Source organism: Podarcis cretensis (assembly GCF_951804945.1).
Source record: "Podarcis cretensis genome assembly, chromosome: 17".
NCBI lineage: Eukaryota > Metazoa > Chordata > Lepidosauria > Squamata > Lacertidae > Podarcis > Podarcis cretensis.
In genome coordinates, this window is record NC_137187.1 from 39155665 (window position 1) to 39173583 (window position 17919).

Sequence of the window (17919 nt, forward strand, 5' to 3'; positions counted from 1 at the left end):
CAGGACCTGCTCTAATTCCATTTTTAAAAACCAGTTTCAATAGATTTACATTGTTGTAACCTGCCCTGAGACCTGATGTTGAAGGACAGGTAAGAAATATTATTATTATTACAGTGGTACCTCGGGTTAAGAACTGAATTCGTTCTGGAGGTCCGTTCTTAACCTGAAACTGTTCTTAACCTGAAGCACTACTTTAGCTAATAGGGCCTCCTGCTGCTGCCATGCGATTTCTGTTCTCATCCTGAAGCAAAGTTCTTAACCCGAGGTAATATTTCTGGGTTAGCGGAGTCTATAACCTGAAGCATATGTAACCTGAAGCATCTGTAACCCGAGGTATCACTGTACTGCTGAAAAAGGAAGGTCCATCCTGGCCAGTCTCATCAGAGTCATCTTCCCCCACTCCCCACAGTGGTAAGTCAAGGTAATACAGTGGTGCCCCGCAAGACGAACGCCTCGCAAGACGGAAAACACGCTAGACGAAAGGGGTTTCCGTTTTGGAGGCGCTTCTCAAAATGAATTTCCCTATGGGCTTGCTTCGCAAGACGAAAATGTCTTGCGAGTTCCTGCGGGTTTTTTCCCTCCCCCCCCCCTTTTCCTAAGCCGCTAAGCCGCTTATCAGCTGATCCGCTGATAAGCCGCTTAACAGCTGATCGCTAAAAGCCGCTAAACCGCTAATAGCGCTAATCCGCTAAGCTGTCAATGGGCTTGCTTCGCAAGACGAAAAAACCGCTAGACGAAGAGCCTCACGGAACAGATTAATTTCGTCTTGCGAGGCAGCACTGTATTGCAATGGGTATGTTCTGTGTGGCACTTAAATCACCACAGAGAGAGAGAGAGATGCAAGTGAAGAGAGAAGCCTTGACAACATTCTAGCACAATGTCTCCTCTGATCAGCAGGAGGGAGGCATTTTCCTTGACACTAAACCACTAAACCACAGCCTTCCTCAGCCTGGCATCCTCTAAATGTTTTGCACTACAAATCCCATCAGCCACCTGGCTGGGAAAGGCTCCTATAAATAGAGACGAACTGATATAAACAGATGAGGCATCCTTTGCATGTGTCTCTTTCTGAACAAAGAACAGCATGTGCAGAGAGCCATCGCCAGTCCTACTCTCCTCCCAGCCACCAGAAGAACTCAGCACAGGCTGCAGCAGGGTTTAAAATCATTTACTGGAAAATTGCCAAGTATAAAATCCACATTGGGGCCAATATTCTACAAAAAAGGAGAGAACTGACGGAATCAATCACCGATCCTTTCCAGCCCCCACTAAGCAATGCAGGCTGGTGCAAAAAGGGGTCACTGCAAGGAGGGGCGGAGCCTGCTTTACCGTCCCCTCCCTAGCTCCTCCCCTTGGTCCTGTACATCCATCACCCACAGCTGCCAGTCTGGGCCCAAGCTCCTTCCAGCACCTCTGCTTCTGGTCACAGGGAACTCCACAGTCAATAGTCTTTCTGTGTTTCTCCCCTCCCTTTGGGAGGAAGCACAACAACAGAGCGTGAGACACACGGGTGGGGGTGGGGCTCCATGAGGTACGCAGAGAGCCTTCATCCATCTCTCTACATGCAATGCCAGTCCACTTGTGGCGTGGCATGGGCAACAGGTGGCAAAGTGGGAACGTCAGAGGTAGTCCATGCATCGTGTCGCACAGGACTGCACAATCCATGCTTTGGTGGAAGAGCTTCTGATGCTCATCCTGTTCACATCGCTAGCCCTGAAGCTTGAAAGTCTGATGCAGTCTCTCGGCCTGGTCCTTCAGTGCCTGGATCTCCTCCTGAATGAAATCAGTCAATGCTTTCCGCATCTCCATCTGCAAGCACAAGGAGCCGTAGTCAGCAAGTCCATGCAACACACGCCAGCTCTCCGCCTATGTGCGGATGGGTACACCAGGAGCAGGTGTATCCCAAGAACTATTCCCCACCTCCAGTTCAAACAAATGCACAAGCCTGGGGCCCAACCTAAGCCATCGTTTGGGATCTCAAAGACTCTTGACGCATAAATGATAAAATCATCATGCAGCTAGGGTGGACCAATTTATAAATCAGCCAGGTAGGCAAAGCTTGAGCCCCCCCCCCGCCAGTCTCTCCCATTCCCATCAATGCCAGCCTGAACTCATCATATCTTCAACAGCTGATAAGTACTTCTGCTTCTCTTAGCAGATCAGTCTTACTTATTCCCATCATCATTCTCCTAGAAAGATGGCTGTTGGTTTCCAATTGTATTATAAAAAGGAGTAGTCCCATGTTTCAGGGAATTATATGACAGCCACAATGGCTGTGTTTTGTCTCCACTGCCAGAGGTTGCTGAGAATGGCAGGTGGGCAGAGTCCTGTTGCACTCATGGCATCTGGCCACCCACTGTGAGAACAGAATGGTGCCCTAGATGGGCCACTGGGCTCTTTTATGTTCTTATGAAAGGCTAACATAAGAAGCAGGCTTGGCACACAGTCTTCCCTCATTGGGGGGAAATTTGCTCATCCCTGCAATGCAGTGCCCAATTCTATAGAGAATGAACCTTAAGGATGAATCCAGCTCTGAACCCATCAGTGCAGTATGTCAAGCCCTTAACGATCAGCCATCCTATTTCTTCCCTACTTTGCACTCACCGCTGATTTGTTCTCTGCCCGCAGGTGCTCCAGCAGTGGACGGGCACTGAATGGCTTCCCAATTAGCACGGTGATCTTCTGTAACAAGAAGAAAAGGCAGCATGAGCAAACAGGTAACAAGGGAGGCAAATTGCTTTACTTGCACAAGTCCTCAACTTGCTGGTGACTTAGAATCCCCTGCCTCTCCTGTCTGCAATGCTAGGAGCGCCTCTTCCCATCTCCAACACTCACCTGCCCAGCACGGGGCACGTATGGGGGTGTATTGGGGAGTACATCGTTCATTCCTAGGGAGATGGAGCGGGGGAAACAACAACACAAACAGTTAGTTTTGATCCCAGCCCCATCATAAGCCATATATATAAAAAATGACAAAATGGAATAGGATTCCTGTGTATTTAATAGCTGTACAGAAGGGATCATTTTAGCAGGACCTGAAAAGAGCCTCCACTACTAAATTCATAGCATTCCATGTCGATTATGCAAGTAGGTTAGACATACAGCCTATTCAGACAAAGTAGAAATTGACATGTGTTTAAATTCTATTTTATTTTTTTTAATACCTGGCTTTAACAGTTTTTATATTTGTAAGATTTTACCAAAGATAAAAAAATAAAAATCATGTGCTAGATAAATGTTGGAGTTGTGTGTGGAGCCCCGGCTCACTCGGCAGCGGCAGAGCAGAAAATTGGGAGAGGCTCCTCCCACTTCAGAGAACAAGGTTTAAATAGAGCTACCTCTGGAAGTAGAAGGGAGGAGTTACTTGTTCCAGGGTACCCTCCAGCATCAAGTGATAAGAAAAGGTCATGCTGGTTTTTCAAAACCCAGTCCCGCATCCTGAATCTCAATATTCTCACTAAACTACTTCTGAAATACAAAATGTTGGTTTGGAAAGTAAGATGGAGAGTTAGTTTGTGTCACATTCTGCCAGCCTTCCTTGTGCACACTTTGGGCATTGCCTTTGGAAGCACCCTTGGGTGGGAAATCTGGCCCCTGCCAAAATCAACCTTTCTGCACAGATCTTAAAGGAAGACACGTGTCCTGTTCCACCAGAAATCTGAGAACCCTTATATCTTCTACCTATGCCATTGCCACCTGCCTAACATCAGACCTTGTCCCTCTCCTGATTCAGGTCTCACCTACATGCCAGAGTGGCAGTATAATGGGGTGAAGGCGGCATTCAGCCAGAAGACGCCCAATGCCTGGAAGAAATAAGAGGAAGGGGAGTTAGAGGATGAAATGGTCCCAGAATGCTCCTCTCCTACTAAAAAATACCTACCCCATTTGAAGCGCATGAATTCCTGAGTCATGTTTACTTTGCCTGGAAGAGGAAGATGGAGAACAGTTAGGGCAATTGGTGGGCAGTGTAGGTTAGCCTCTGAAGCAAACAATATCACCACCACACCTATATCTATCTGCCACCCCCAGCCCCAGTGGCCCCCAGAACCACTTCCAAGCATTGCTGCCTACCTTCTGGGAACACGTGAACCCAGTCTCCATGGTTGAGCTTCTCAAGAATGTAGTCCATGCCTTTCTGATAGACTCCATCTCCTGCAGGAAGAATGAACAGATTAATGGCAGTTCAATCCCGCATGGAGGGCTCATGCAGCCCTAACCAGAACATTCTCTCACCATGCCTAGACAAGTCATAAGCATTGAAAAGAAAACAGATTTTTGCCTTTAAGAGTGATGCTTAATAAGAACTCTTTTCATTTGCAAAGCAATTAAAAATCTCTTTCTTCACAGCATCCTTGTTGATAAGCCACTATTATTCCCATTTTACACATGTCAGCTGGAAAATAGAGGCTGGGAGAAATGGAGGCACAAGGCTTCAAACTGAGTAAGTGAATTACTTCTCAGGCCTGGATTTGGTACAGCTGTCCATGGCCCAAGCCTTGTCTGGGCAACCACCCCATTTATAACCCAAGAGCTGCTTGCCTGCCCCATGTCTATTAAGCAAACCATCTGCTTACCACGACAGACAGGTACACATCGCCCAAGGCTGAAGAAACGGGAATGCAGCTCCTTGGTGAAGCAGATGTCTGCAGCTGTTGGGGTCCTGGGAGAGCACAGAGACTGTTAAAACCACGTCACAACATGCTCAGCCAAGTTTTCATCTGGGCTCTCCAAAACCGTGGGAGCTCAAACTGAATATGATGGGCAGCTCTACAAACACCCAGGAGCTTTTATTTTTATTTATTCAATTTGTGTACCGCCCTATCCCTGTAGCTCTCAGCTCATTCCTTCCTCACCTTTCCCAATACTTACCAGCGCATTTTCTGCAAGTTCCATACGTGCCGTAATTTCAGGATCCCTGGGGGAGGCACAACTACATGAATACAGGGAACAATCCAAATTAAATCTACCACAGCTAATGCAGGAAAATGCTGCACGCACAGGGGGTCAGGCTTGGGGTTCATCCTTAAGATAGACAAGTTAAGCCTCCTTCATGAAGGTCCTAAGGGGGGAGCACTCATTCTTGCCCACTGTGCTCCAGACCTCAGGAAGGCGATTGGCCTGGTCTCTCAAAAAGAAGAAAAAAGCAATACCTTCCCCTTCCCATCCACCAGGTGGCAGCACTTCCCTTCTAGTACCCTACCCCACAGATGTGGATCATCCATGCAGGACTGGTGGTTGCAGACCGTCAAAAGAGGGATGCCTTTCTGGCGCTTCTCAATGAGCTCATACAGTACTTCTTTGTTATGGACATTCAGCTGGTTCATATACCCTGAAAGTGGGAGAGCAAAAAGACAGCTCAGTGACAGCAAAGGTACAAAGAGAGTGTAGAGAGAAAGGCTGAGGAGTTCCTAGGTTCGAATTCAGACTGGAGCAAGATAGATCGATCTGTCTAGGTTCCCAGTGATCTATCTAACCATTAATAACAATGGATATCTGCAATAATTTGTGGCTTTCCATATTTAGCAGTCATATGGCAGTTTTGAGCAAAGCATTAGGTAAATGTAAAGGTAAAGGACCCCAGGATGGTTAAGTCCAGTCAAAGCATTACACACAGTTCACATAGGAAGCTGCCTTGGTATTGGCTACACGGCCTGGCAGCAGAACTGTCTGGTTCCTGGGTTCAGGAGTCTTTCCCAGACATGCCTGGAGATGCCAAGGATTGAACGTGGGACACTTTGCATTCATAGTGCAAGCTGCCCCACTGAGATGCACACATTGTTTTGCTGCCACAACCTTGAAACAACCTTGCAAGGCCAATATTGTTACATCCACCATTGCCAGAGTGCTAGTAGTGGATGGGTTGCCTAAAGATACCTAGCAAGCTCTTGGCAGAGAAGAACTACAACAGCTCTCATTAGGGGCATGGGATGGGGAGAAATGGGGAAAACAGAAGACCTAGCTTAATACAAGGTTCTGGGTTCTGGTGGCCCTCAGGCAAGACTGAGTGGCTATAAAGCAGAGGAAGAGGCCAAGATATGTAAACAAGTGGAGCACACGCTCAGCTCCCTCACTGGCTTTGCATTCACCAGGTCCTCTCTCTTCTCCCAGGGCCAGATTGTGGCCTTCCAGGTCTCCCTATCTGGCCTCAAAACTCTCCTCTGGGTGTACCACTTCTGAGCCCGCTTTTCACCCTGCTTCCTGAGAGATTTTGTCTCTTGCTTGCCTCTGGCTCCTGCTCAGGTGAAACGTAACCTATTACACAAAGGCAAGAATCCTCTCTTGTTCCACCCACTTTTGCTTCTGGCTCCACCCACCACTGGCATATGGCCCCCAGAAGTTTGCCCAAGAGACAATTTGGCCCTCAGGTGGAAATAGGTTCCCCACCCTATGCCCACCCCTGTCACTAATCTAGTTCTGACTCCAAGAGCTCAGTCTCCATTTCCCTGCCCAGCAGAAGTGAGTCAAAACCTCGGGATCCCTTCCACTTCTACATATTAACATTCTAAGGAATCTCCATATGTCTTCCTGAGCTCCAGGAACAGCATGAGTCTCTTGTACTGCTGCAGTCTTCCAGGAGCCTAAATGGCAATGCCGTCAAGCATTTCTGCACAGCCTACCATGAACTCTTTTTGTCCCTTTTGTGACACTAGCTGTGTAGGGGCAGAAGTGACAGGTACTCACTGGTCCAGAAGCAGCTGTAGGTGCCCACCAAGCCCATGACCACCCTGCTGGCCAAGGTCCAGGGCAGATGTGGGGCCCGGGGAAAGGGCCATTTCACCTCAAGGGGCATCTTCCCATCCCTGGCAATCCTTGAGGTAAGAGTGTCAGCTGTCCCTGCCAAAGAGAACAGCAGATTGCTTTGCAACCTATCACATTTGCCTATGACTCTTAGTATGTAGTCCTCTCCCCTGCCAAGAAGGTTGTGTTGCAACTTGCAGGTGGAACCACCACATCCTGCCGTCTCACCTCTGCCTGAGGGCTGTCACCACATTTTAAAAAAGAAAAAGGTGAGGAGGCTAAACAACAGGATTAAGCAGAACAGTGCAGTGATGAGAAACAGAGAGGTTGTAATTGAAGTTACGTGGGCCAACCCTATAGAAATTGAGAAACTGCTGTTGCAAGTCCACACCCAGCAAAAATGATTACTAAAGCACCTCTGCTGTGTTTTACCACAGATCTAGAAAAATTTGTTTTGAGGTAGAGGTGTGAAAGGGTGGCAAAGATCACTAGTTAGTGGTGCAGGGATTTTACTATACACATTAAATACAAATATACTGTGAATAAAAGCTTGGAGAGAAGTAATTTTGAGAAGTATTTTGAGGAAATGCCTTCTTTCCACCCTTCATCCCTGATGTACCCATTCTTTTTTAAACTGGTCCTCTAATCAGAGGAGCAATCTGAGCAACACAAACTCAAGAAGTGGCTCTCAAATGTTTTAGGTGGATATTTATTGCACTTTTGGTCATAGTTATTTATTTCACTTCTTCAGTGTAGAAAAACCTTGAAGTGGTTTACAAAAAGAACAGTACAATAAAACTATTTTTTTAAGAAAATAAAACATTCAAAAAATAAAAACCAGGAATAAACTAAAAACACATCAGAATTCTAGAAATCTTGGTAATTTCTTTTGTGAGCTGAATCTTCTTCCCGTGTGCATACAGAGGTGTAAGGAAAGATGCACCAAATCCCTCAGTCCTCCTCTCCCCTTCTACCAGCCTTCACCTCCTCCTCTTGCAGCAAGCAGGCAGGTGATCTCCATCCCCAAGCCCACTGCTCCCCACCTGCGCCCTGATACCCTCCCACATCTCTCCCATGGAAAGAGGGACATCCTAAGGCAGCATGTCCAGAGTCCATTTGGGGGGCCTAATCCGGTCCCTGTGACAGTTCATCTCCTGGGGTAAAACCCTACAAAAAACCTCAACTTCAATCTTAAAAACAACTTTGGTCGGCCCTCACGCATGTTCACTTCATCAAATCTGCCCCCCTTTTAAAATAGTTTGGGGCCCCCCGTCCTAAGGGAACATTCCTAAGGGACGTTCCGGGATGAAATCGGAAGCCCAGGTCGGCTTCTCTCCATCCCCTGGAGAAGAGGGAGGGTCCGGCCTTTGCCTTGGCGCCTCTCTCTGCCTGGGGGTCTGGGAGCCCCCTTCCCTCGCCCGCCTCTACCAAGCAGCCTCTGCCGGCCGGCTTCCGCAAGGCCCAGAAACCCAACAGGGGCAGCTTCCCCACCTGGGCGCCGGGGGAGGCGGGGGCCAGGCGGAGATGCCAGGCGCCGGGAATGACGCCCCCGCGCCTCCTCCCCATTGCACCCCACTCACCTCCGCCTCCTGCTAGCTGCCTTCAAACTCCTCTTCTTTCTTATCGCGGCCAGAAAGAAGCAGCTCGGCCCCAAAGCGCCCCAGTTTTGCAAACTCTCTTCCCACGTAAATATTTTTTATTTATTTATTTATTTTAAGTTTAATAAAAGAGGCGTAATCAGAAACAGAGGGTCGTAAAGCGTCCTCGGACACTTAGCGGTCGTGAACTGTCGCAAAAGGCTACTCGAGTGACGCGCGCGCTTTCCGGCAAGGCCTCGGAACCGGATGGTGGCTCAGAGTGACGCGAACGATAGGAGCTTCCGCTAAATTTTGAAGGCAGCAGTGTCGCTCTACCCCGTGGCATCTCTATGGTGGAATCCCTATTCGCCTCGCCTTGGGAGTTAAAAGTGGGAAATATCCTCCTTTAATTTAAGTTACAGATAGGTAGCCGTGTTGGTCTGCCATAGTCAAAACAAAATAAAAAAATTCCTTCCAGTAGCACCTTAAAGACCAACTAAGTTAGTTCTTGGTATGAGCTTTCGTGTGCATGCACACTTCTTCAGATACACATGTGTGCATGCACAGGAAAGCTCATACCAAGAACTAACTTAGTTGGTCTTTAAGGTGCTACTGGAAGGAATTTTTTTATTTTGTTCTCCTTTAATTTAGTGAGGAATAATCACGAATAATGAACCTCCTCCCGCCTTGTTTTATGATACGAGTGGAGAACTCCGGCATTTTGAAAGACAAACAGAACAGAAGCAGACAGGACAGGCTTTTGTTCTTAGATTAGGAACTTCCTGATGGGTTAAAAAAGAGCTGGCTGAGCTCGCTTAAAACATGCTGCCCCCTTTCATATAAGCATATTGTATTCCTTATCTGTCTGTGTGTCCCATTTTATCCCATTTTAAATGGGAGCAAACACAATATTCCATGTGCAATGTCCCTATATTTGGTGCCTTTTAACAGCGCCCTTTAACAGCGCGATGTTACTGAAACGGACTTGCTTTGTTTCAGGAGACTCGCGGCGCAATCCTGGTGCACGTTTTCAAAAAAGTCCTACTGAGCTAATCCCAGAAAAGCGTGCATAGAATTGCAACCTTTATTTAATGTAATAGATCACTGAATATTACTTTGTTTTGTATGTTGTTTATTTCAAGTCATAACTTTGACTTACTTGTATCGGATCGGATTGTTATAAGATGTGCGACCTTTGCGGTATGTGTTGTTGCTTCTTCAGCTTGTAAAGCCCCTTGTATATACCAACACAGAAAGGTGATATGCAAATAAAAAGTGATGATGGCGATTTATAACTGAATCTCATCTCGCCACGTGCAAATCCTTTCCCCTATGGAAATGCGTTGAAGCCGAAAGCGTGACTGGATGTAGCTCGTGAGCATCCAAACGGCAGCAAATAATGTGAAGGTGAAAAACAAACGCACCGGCGTGAAACGTTTGGCAAAGGACTACATTTCCCAGCAGCCGCATTAGGGTTGACGCATGCCCTCGCGGGGCTAGAAGCCCTCTCCAGGTGGCCGCTGAAGGCTTCCCCGTGCCCCGATTCCCATTCATCAGTCCCGGAGCCGTGCACGACCTCGGGAGCCGCCGGCATGTCTTCTTCTGCAGCGGCGGAACCCGAGAGCAAAGCGCTGCCCATCGTCGTGAGGACGTACTTCTCCGAGGTCGTGGAAGACGACGGGAACTTCATCCAGGCAGTTTGCAGCCTGTGCAGGCACAAGAGGAAGACCATCCGAGGGCAGCACAAGGCGCCATCCAATTTCACCAAGCACGTGCAGGTACAGAATGGCAGCAAAGGGCCACTACGCATTCGCACGTGAGCCAGCCCCATCTGCAGATAGGTTTAAGATTAGCGATCCGGGAGCCCCCGTGGGCACGACCGGCATGCAAACTCCCCGTGCAATCGTGCAAAAGGGATGGCGGCTCAGGTGCTCCGTGCGCTTCAGGGCAGCTTATTATGCTCAGGAGCGCTTTGCCGTTATTAGCCACCCACGCGCGCGGCAGCATCTTGTTTCGGACCTCGATGTCGCCTGGTTCGAATGCGCGCGTTCAAGCAACCTTGGTCGTCCTCAATAGATCAGATTCAGGCCATGGCCCTCCTGCAGTTGCTGATCTCTACCCTTTGGGCTGGAACAGGGATGTGGCTCTCCAGGTGGTGTTGCACTACTTTTATCATCCCCAAGCCAACATGACCAGTGAGTGGTCAAGCATGGTGGGAGCTGTAATCCAGCAAGATCTGGAGAGCCACAACTTCCCTGCCCCGAAGCTAAACAAAGACTACTCTGAATTGCAAGGAGTGGAGTCTGGACTCTTACATCACCCGATTCCACAAATTGTGGTTGACCTCTCCAGTCCTCAAGGATCCTAGTCTTGGACTGGAGAAGAGATAGCACATCACGTTGGAGAACCACACTGAAATATTTTCAGTGCATATTTTCATACACATCAAATGCCAAACTACAGCAGATAAATTTATTGCCTTTAGGATGATCTTACTTTAAAATAATAATCATGAAATAGGAGATGCTTAGAACATAAGAAGAATCTTGCAAGGAAGCTGTGGACCTCCAAGTGTTGTTGAACCACAGTTCCCATCATCCCTGACCACTGGCCATGATGCCTGAGAGTGATGGGAGTCCAACGTCCTCTGGAGGATCACCGGTCCCGTCATCACATGTTTTAGTGGCTCCAGCCAAAGGTCCATAGGAAACCATCATTCTGTTTGGGAAGGCCTGTCAGATGCTTCAGGAAAGGGCATAAGATGAGTGGAAAAGTACCCACCCCCAATTTTTTATGCCCAGCATTTGGTATTCAGAGATATACTGCCTCTGAATATGTTGATTCTAATCGGTTGTCATAGCTAAGAGACTTTGCAAAAAACATACCTTAAAATCAGATGTATTATAAAAAGAATTTATTTTCACTTAAAATAAATTTTTAGCAAAGTTAGTGGATCCTTTTGCTTCTTCGCTTTTTTCTGTTTAGCAATTTGGCAGCATTCTTGCAAATTTCTCTGTAAGGTTATGGAGACTGGATATTTTAAAATACAGTGGTACCTCAGGTTAAGTACTTAGTTCGTTCCGGAGGTCCATTCTTAACCTGAAACTGTTCTTAACCTGAAGCACCACTTTAGCTAAAGGGGCCTCCTGCTGCCGCTGTGCCACCGGAGCACAATTTCTGTTCTCATCCTGAAGCAAAGTTCTTAACCTGAAGCACTATTTCTGGGTTAGCGGAGTCTGTAACCTGAAGCGCCTGTAACCCAAGGTACCACTGTAAAAATAAAGGGGCTGGATTCAGCTAGTGAGTGGACATCCACATAAGGACTTCTGCTAGTGCAATGGGACTTTCCTCCCCACTGCAACCCCCATTGGCTTAAGTTGGGATTGGGAGAATCCCCAGAACAGGACATGGGGTGTGGTGGGAGGAGAGGGGAGTTGATTCCATCAAGCAAGCAGAAATGTTTGTGCTGATGAAGCAATCTCCTTAGTGCTATGTTGAATTCCTCCCAATATCTGTGAGATCCTGACTCCACAGGCCACTGAGCAATTCATCAGGTCTGTCAGTACTTTTGCATGTGACAAGTATTTATATATTTCTGTATGATTCCCATAATAATTTCTATATCCTATAGCACTGACTGAAATAGTTCTCCTCTGTTGTAGAGAATCCATGGAGAAAAATATCTGAAGCTGATGCACACAAGGAAAAATATCCATTGCAAACAAATTGGTAGTGGCATGTTAAAAGTTTCTGAGAAAATTCCAAAATACAGTGAGCCTCATTGGGACCCTTACTCACAGTATCAGCTCTGTGATCAGTCTTTATCCAAAGAAAACCTGGATCAACTAATTCTCAATTTTCTCATCACTGATATGCTTCCCTTGTCGGTTGTTGACGGAAATGGCTTCCACACTTTGATTAAAGGGATTATTCCCAGTGCCGCAGTCACTTCTACAGAAACCTTACGGAACAACCTTGCAAGACAGTATTCCTTGGTTCTTGAAAAAATTAAAAGGAAATTGGACTCAGTTTCTTATGTTTGTACAACTGCAGATGTGTGGATGCATCAGGGGCAAAGTTATGTGGGTGTCACATGTCACTGGATCAATTCAGCTAACTTGACAAGAGAATCTGCTGCCTTGAGCTTCCGACGCTTTCCTGGGCCATGTTCCTACAGCAAGCTTGCTTCTGTGCTGACTGAGATCCATTCTCAGTATGATTTGGACTCCACAAAAATAACACACATTGTCACGGACAACAGGAACCATTTCCAGAAAACCTTTCAGCTGTTCTCTGGACCCAAAGAGCAGCTGGAGGATAGCTTGGACCAGCAAGAGAGGAATGATGTGGAGAAGCAAGTGAATCCCCCGGATGCTGATGCCTGTGTCAACGTGCGCATTTATGAAGCCTTGTCAAGTGACACCGTTGATTCTTCTGACCTCTTCTACTTGCCACCCCGCGTGGCCTGCTTTTCCTGCACACTCAGCTTTGTGGCTGCGACAGCTGCTTCCAGAGCGCTGGCCACCAACCCTCCATACAGGCACCTTTTCCAAAGCGTGGCAAGCAAATGTTGTGCTTTAAGGAATGTTTCCCAAGATAGCCTGAAAAATGCAGAGCTTGTTAATTACGCCCTTGGAAAGTCTCTCCCCAAACCGGCCTCCATATGGAATTCTGAGTTTGACAGCTTTTGCCGCATATACGACATGCGGGGCACGGTGAATCTCATAATGGCCTGCCTCCAGCTTCCAAAATTTACCAACCTGGAGCTGGAGTTCTTAGGGGAGTGGTTGGAGGTGATGTCTCCGATTGCTACAGCACTTGACAAACTTCAGACAGAAGAGGCCATTGAGTCTTTCTGCGGTGCTGTCCTGCCCATGGTGCTTGTGTTAAACAGCCGACTTGAGTCAGTGTCTCCAAAATACACTTCTTGCCTGGCAGATGCACTGAAGGGGGAGCTTCAGAAGCAGTTTGGGCACATGCTGACCTTTGACACAGCCGTAAGTAGTAAAAATACAAAGCCACTAGTCATTGCTTCTGTATCACATCCATTTTTTAAATTGCGTTGGCTGCAAAGTCAAGATGATAAGAAGATCGCTCAGGAGCTTTTCTTACGAGAGCTGCTCCGCTGTGACACTCTGTCGTCGAAGGCTGACAGTCAAGCCACATCAGTGAAAGCTGCCAATGATTTTTATGGCTTTGATGATCAGGGGGTGGCGGCAGCTGAGTCTGCATTAAGGAATATTGGGGTGCAGTTCCTCAACGATCCATCGCATGAGCTGAGGCAACTGAAAAGATACCCAGCCATCGCCAAGCTTTTTATCAAGTTCAACACCACTCTGCCAAATTCTGCTCCTGTAGAAAAACTGTTCAGCCACAATGGACAAATCCTGGGGCCCAAAATGGCCTCCCTTCAGGATGATGTGTTAGAGATGATGATGTTGTTGCAGAAAAATTCCCAGTTTCTTGTATGATATATGTCCATAGAGCAGTGGCCTAGAGTCAACATGGTGCCCTCCATATGTTGTTGGACGGCAACTCTCATACTCATCTCTAACCATTGGTCATACTGGCTGGAGCTGAAGGAGTCCCAACAATGTCTGGAGTGCCACAGGCTCCCACACCACTGCTCTGCAGACCAGTTTTTCCACATGTTCCACCTTCAGAAATACTCTTTCCATGTTGCTCCTTCTGCTGAGGCACCAATGAAACTGTCACATCTCTCCTGTGCACTGCAGAGTGTTTTGGGGCATGTTCTAGGGCGCATACTCAGGGTTGGCTCAAGAAAGGTGCTGATGTTGTTGTTGTTGCTGCTGCTGCTGTATTAAGCACCGTAGGTGTGATGGGCTACAGGGACTCGCCAGTAACTTGCCAGTACCTTGCCCTTAAGTAGACCCCAGTCCCTACCACCAAGCAATAACAGGGCAATGAATCCTGAGGAGGCCGTGTTTGGTCTCCTTGCCTGGAGGCTCCACTTGTGCTAGAAGGGGCATGGTAGCTCTCGTTCACCTGCTTGATGGGAGAAAAGGAGTACCTGGAGGATATAAAGCCACAGGGAGAGGGAGGAGGGGCAGTGGAAGGCCAGAGAACAGGCTGGACTACCTAGGCATCTAAGAGGGCTCTCCAAACAAATAAGGGTGGCTTGGCCCATACTCCCCTGCCAGATGCCATCTGCAGTCTTCTGCAATCTTGCTGAGTTTTCCTCAGACAGTTGCCCAGTGCGCCTGCATGGTGAGAGCCAGATCTGTGTCCACTCAGTTCATGCTGAGCACTGGACAAGCTTGTTGGCTTTTGTATAAACTTGGTTTGAAATTTGCTGCTTTGAACTGTATTCTTTTGATAAATATTTTACACTCTGTTTTACGTAAAGCATAGCCTTGATTAAGTGACATATACATTTTGTTAAAATAAAAGAAAACATTGCCATGATCATGAACTGACAGTCCCCTCTGACTGTATATTGCACAGGAAGATCATCAGCAATAAGGAAGTTTCCTTTCTCGGCAGCTTGTCCACCCATCCTGATTTTACCAAGGACCCCTTCTGAGAGGAACTCAGAAGCTTGAGACTGCCATTCAGGAGTCTGCCTTCTCAAATGCAGCCAAAGCGACTCCATGAGGTTACAAGGAGCTTTAGATGTGGTGACACCTAGTTTGCTTGGTTGATATTGTGGCATGTTACTTTAGTGTGGGGCCTCCCCTCTGGCCACAAGTAAAGGCCAGTCTGAGAACTGCTGCTGTAGAGAGAAGATGATATAGAACAGGGGTCAGCAACCTTTTTCAGCTGTGGGCTGGTCCACCGTCCCTCAGACCATGTGGTGGTCCAGACTATATTGGCGGGGGGGGGGGACTGAACGAATTCCTATGCCCCACAAATAGCCCAGAGATGCATTTTAAATAAAAGGACACATTCTACTCATGTAAAAATACGCTGATTCCCGGACCATCCGTGGGCCGGATTGAGAAGGCGATTGGGCCGCATCCAGCCCCCGGGCCTTAGGTTTCCTCCCCCGATATAGAATTCTTCCTAAGAATGTGAGCTGGCAAATCCCCTGGTTCAAATCTCCCCTCAGTTATGACCCCCTTAGATTGCCCCAGGCAAGTCACTCTGGTAGCTCAGTTGAAGACTGCCTCTTTGCATGCAGAAGGACCCAGGTTCAATTCTTGGCATCTCCAATTAAAAAAACACATTGGGTAACAGTTAGTTAATTGGGGCACTATCCAACTAACTTGTTCCATCAGTGCAAGGATTTCACTTATCCTCTGGCACACATCTGCAATAAAGACATAATAATGGTGGCCTACCTCACAGAACTGTTTTAAGGAGTTTTGGGAGAATATATATCAAGAGCTTTCAACAATTGGGTTAAGCACTATATAAAAGCTAGATATTATTGTTGGAAGATTTATATAGTGTAGCAGACATGTCAGAAGAACACCCACATTTTCATGGTTCTCAGTACTTTTTTTGTCAAAATGCGTTTATAACATTTAAATTTCAGAAAGCCACTATATATGATACTTTTTAAAAGTGCAAATGAAAAAACTGATCATTGAAATTCTTCATAACTCAACAAGCAACAGCCGAAAACCAAAACAGATAACTGTTTCATGTGGAGAAAGACTGTACTCAGAGCTGGCCTACCCATAAAGCAAGTTGAGGCGACCGTCTCAGGTGGCAGGATTCATCACCTGAATTGACAGCAGATCCTTATGTTGATCTTCCTTCTTGGGCCAGCCCTGCGTATACTCAGTTAGTGACACTCCTGCATAGGATTGCACCTTCTAGCTAGGAAGTTTTGATTAAAACAATGAGGAGGATGTAAGGATGTTTAAGATTCTCTTGTGTTCTTCGCTTATCAGATTTTCCACAGAAATTGCAAATTTGGATTAAATGGAGAAATAACATGGGGTGGCATTTTGACGAGGGTGATGTCCTGCAGATACGGCATAAAACATGGACGCATGAGCAGCTCTGAGTGCACAGTGAACTGCTGTAGAGGCGCCCACAAGGTGCTTCTTCAAGTATACATGGCACAGACCACTGAGGGCTGGGGTAGGTAAAAGTATATATAATTAGCAGACCTAGAAGTTAACTGGCAACCATGAGTTTAAGCTGTCATGGTTCTTGGTGTCTGCCCCCCAACCCCCACCATGTATATGATCTGACCTGTTATCCTGGTATGTCCAACAAGCAGTAACACACATTGCATTGAAAATGCTTTTGCTTTCTCAGATGTTGTGCTTGATACTTAATGAGCTTTTATTAGTGTTAGTGAAGACATACTGCATAATGGATTGCTGTAGTATTACCACATCAGTTTAAGCATGTTGCCCCCCATACTTTCACTGAATGTGATGACATTGTGGTTGGTTGTATATTCAGTTGTTGCTGGATATAGTTTCACTCATGGGTGTACCCAGGATTTTTGTTAGTGGGGGGCAGGCCTTTGTTGGGGGGGGCAGAACCTCAGTTACCTATGTATTTTTATTTAATTTTATTTATTTGGGGGGACAGCTGCCCCTTCCTGCCCCCCTTGACTACGCCCATGGTTGCACTGACCATACATGGTTGTGATGACAAAACCAGGTGGAAGTACAAGTTTACCCTTCCTTAAACAAGGTTTTATGTCACCTCTTGGCACATATTAGTGCTTAGAGCTGTGTCCTTTTTGCGTATGTGCTGAGTTTCTGTGTTCAAATGTCTATTGATTTTTTTGTTTCAGTGTGCTGAAGTACACGTTTGATTTTGAGTCACTTGAGATAGGGGAATGTGCTAGGACACCCTGGGGAACAGTGAAACCTGTGGGATTCCTGAAACAAAGAAATGTGGGGGCGGATGGAGATAGGAGTATGGTGAGTAGTCAGTAGAACAATAATGGCACTTGTTTTACAGGTTTGGGATCTGATCAGAGAGAGGGAGGAGAGAATGAATATGGGAATTCCTGTTTGAATTGCAAACTAGTTGCAACATAGGGTATGGGATAATAAAGGCAAATCCTGCACTTTTCCAGACAAAAAAATAATACTCGAAACTTTTATTAAACTATAAACTATTAAACTGGAGTTAATATGCTTGCAGGAATTATTGCTCCTCCCCCGCTGTAGTAACAAGAAAGGGTGGTAGATGTACACCACTGTGCTAAAGGATAGGACCGCACATGTTTCAAGTGAAAAAAATAATAAAAGTTTATTTAAATAAAATATTTAAATAGTTTTTCTAGATATTGCAAGAGATCAACACAATATTGTCAAGCAATAGTGTTCACTATCCCTCGTGAAAGTGCGCAGAAGCTTTACATATATTAATTAGTGCAATATATCTGTCCACAGCGCCACCCGCGTCCCTTTACTGACACCTTAATGTGGCAGCTACACATGCCACATGATCTATGTATATCTCGGGCCAAACTAGGCATGATAAACACCAGGGGTAAGTCATTGAGCTCTCTAAGTGTATTTCCACAGAAGCCCCATAACACTGAAATGCACTCAGTATATGTGCTGATCGCCGAAGAATTGATGCTTTTGAATTATGGTGCTGGAGGAGACTCTTGAGAGTCCCATGGACTGCAAGAAGATCAAACCTATCCATTCTGAAGGAAATC

General features: G+C 46.6%; 2 protein-coding genes across 4 annotated transcripts; one reads left to right on the plus strand and one right to left on the minus strand.

The window, feature by feature from the left end:
* Positions 1–1152: 1152 nt before the first annotated feature.
* TAFAZZIN (tafazzin, phospholipid-lysophospholipid transacylase) lies at positions 1153–9600 on the minus strand. 3 transcript variants are annotated; one of them, XM_079958823.1, is made up of 11 exons: positions 9475–9600; positions 6682–6834; positions 5201–5329; positions 4870–4915; positions 4575–4660; positions 4072–4152; positions 3881–3922; positions 3741–3803; positions 2836–2888; positions 2605–2682; positions 1153–1809 (listed from the first exon to the last, which is right to left on the minus strand). In XM_079958823.1, exons 2-11 carry the CDS (start codon positions 6788–6790, stop codon positions 1708–1710), a joined length of 789 nt encoding a protein of 262 aa, XP_079814949.1. In that variant the 5' UTR covers positions 6791–6834; positions 9475–9600; the 3' UTR covers positions 1153–1707. The 3 variants fall into 3 exon arrangements, with proteins under 3 accessions (XP_079814949.1, XP_079814948.1, XP_079814947.1); XM_079958822.1 differs by lacking the exon at positions 9475–9600 and adding an exon at positions 8319–8521 and having other exon boundaries at positions 6682–6828; XM_079958821.1 differs by lacking the exon at positions 9475–9600 and adding an exon at positions 8325–8519.
* Positions 9601–9730: 130 nt separating this feature from the next.
* Positions 9731–16137, plus strand: LOC307205971 (uncharacterized protein). The gene is made up of 2 exons (XM_079958714.1): positions 9731–10093; positions 11978–16137. Exons 1-2 carry the CDS (start codon positions 9908–9910, stop codon positions 13784–13786), a joined length of 1995 nt encoding a protein of 664 aa, XP_079814840.1. The 5' UTR covers positions 9731–9907; the 3' UTR covers positions 13787–16137.
* Positions 16138–17919: the final 1782 nt, after the last annotated feature.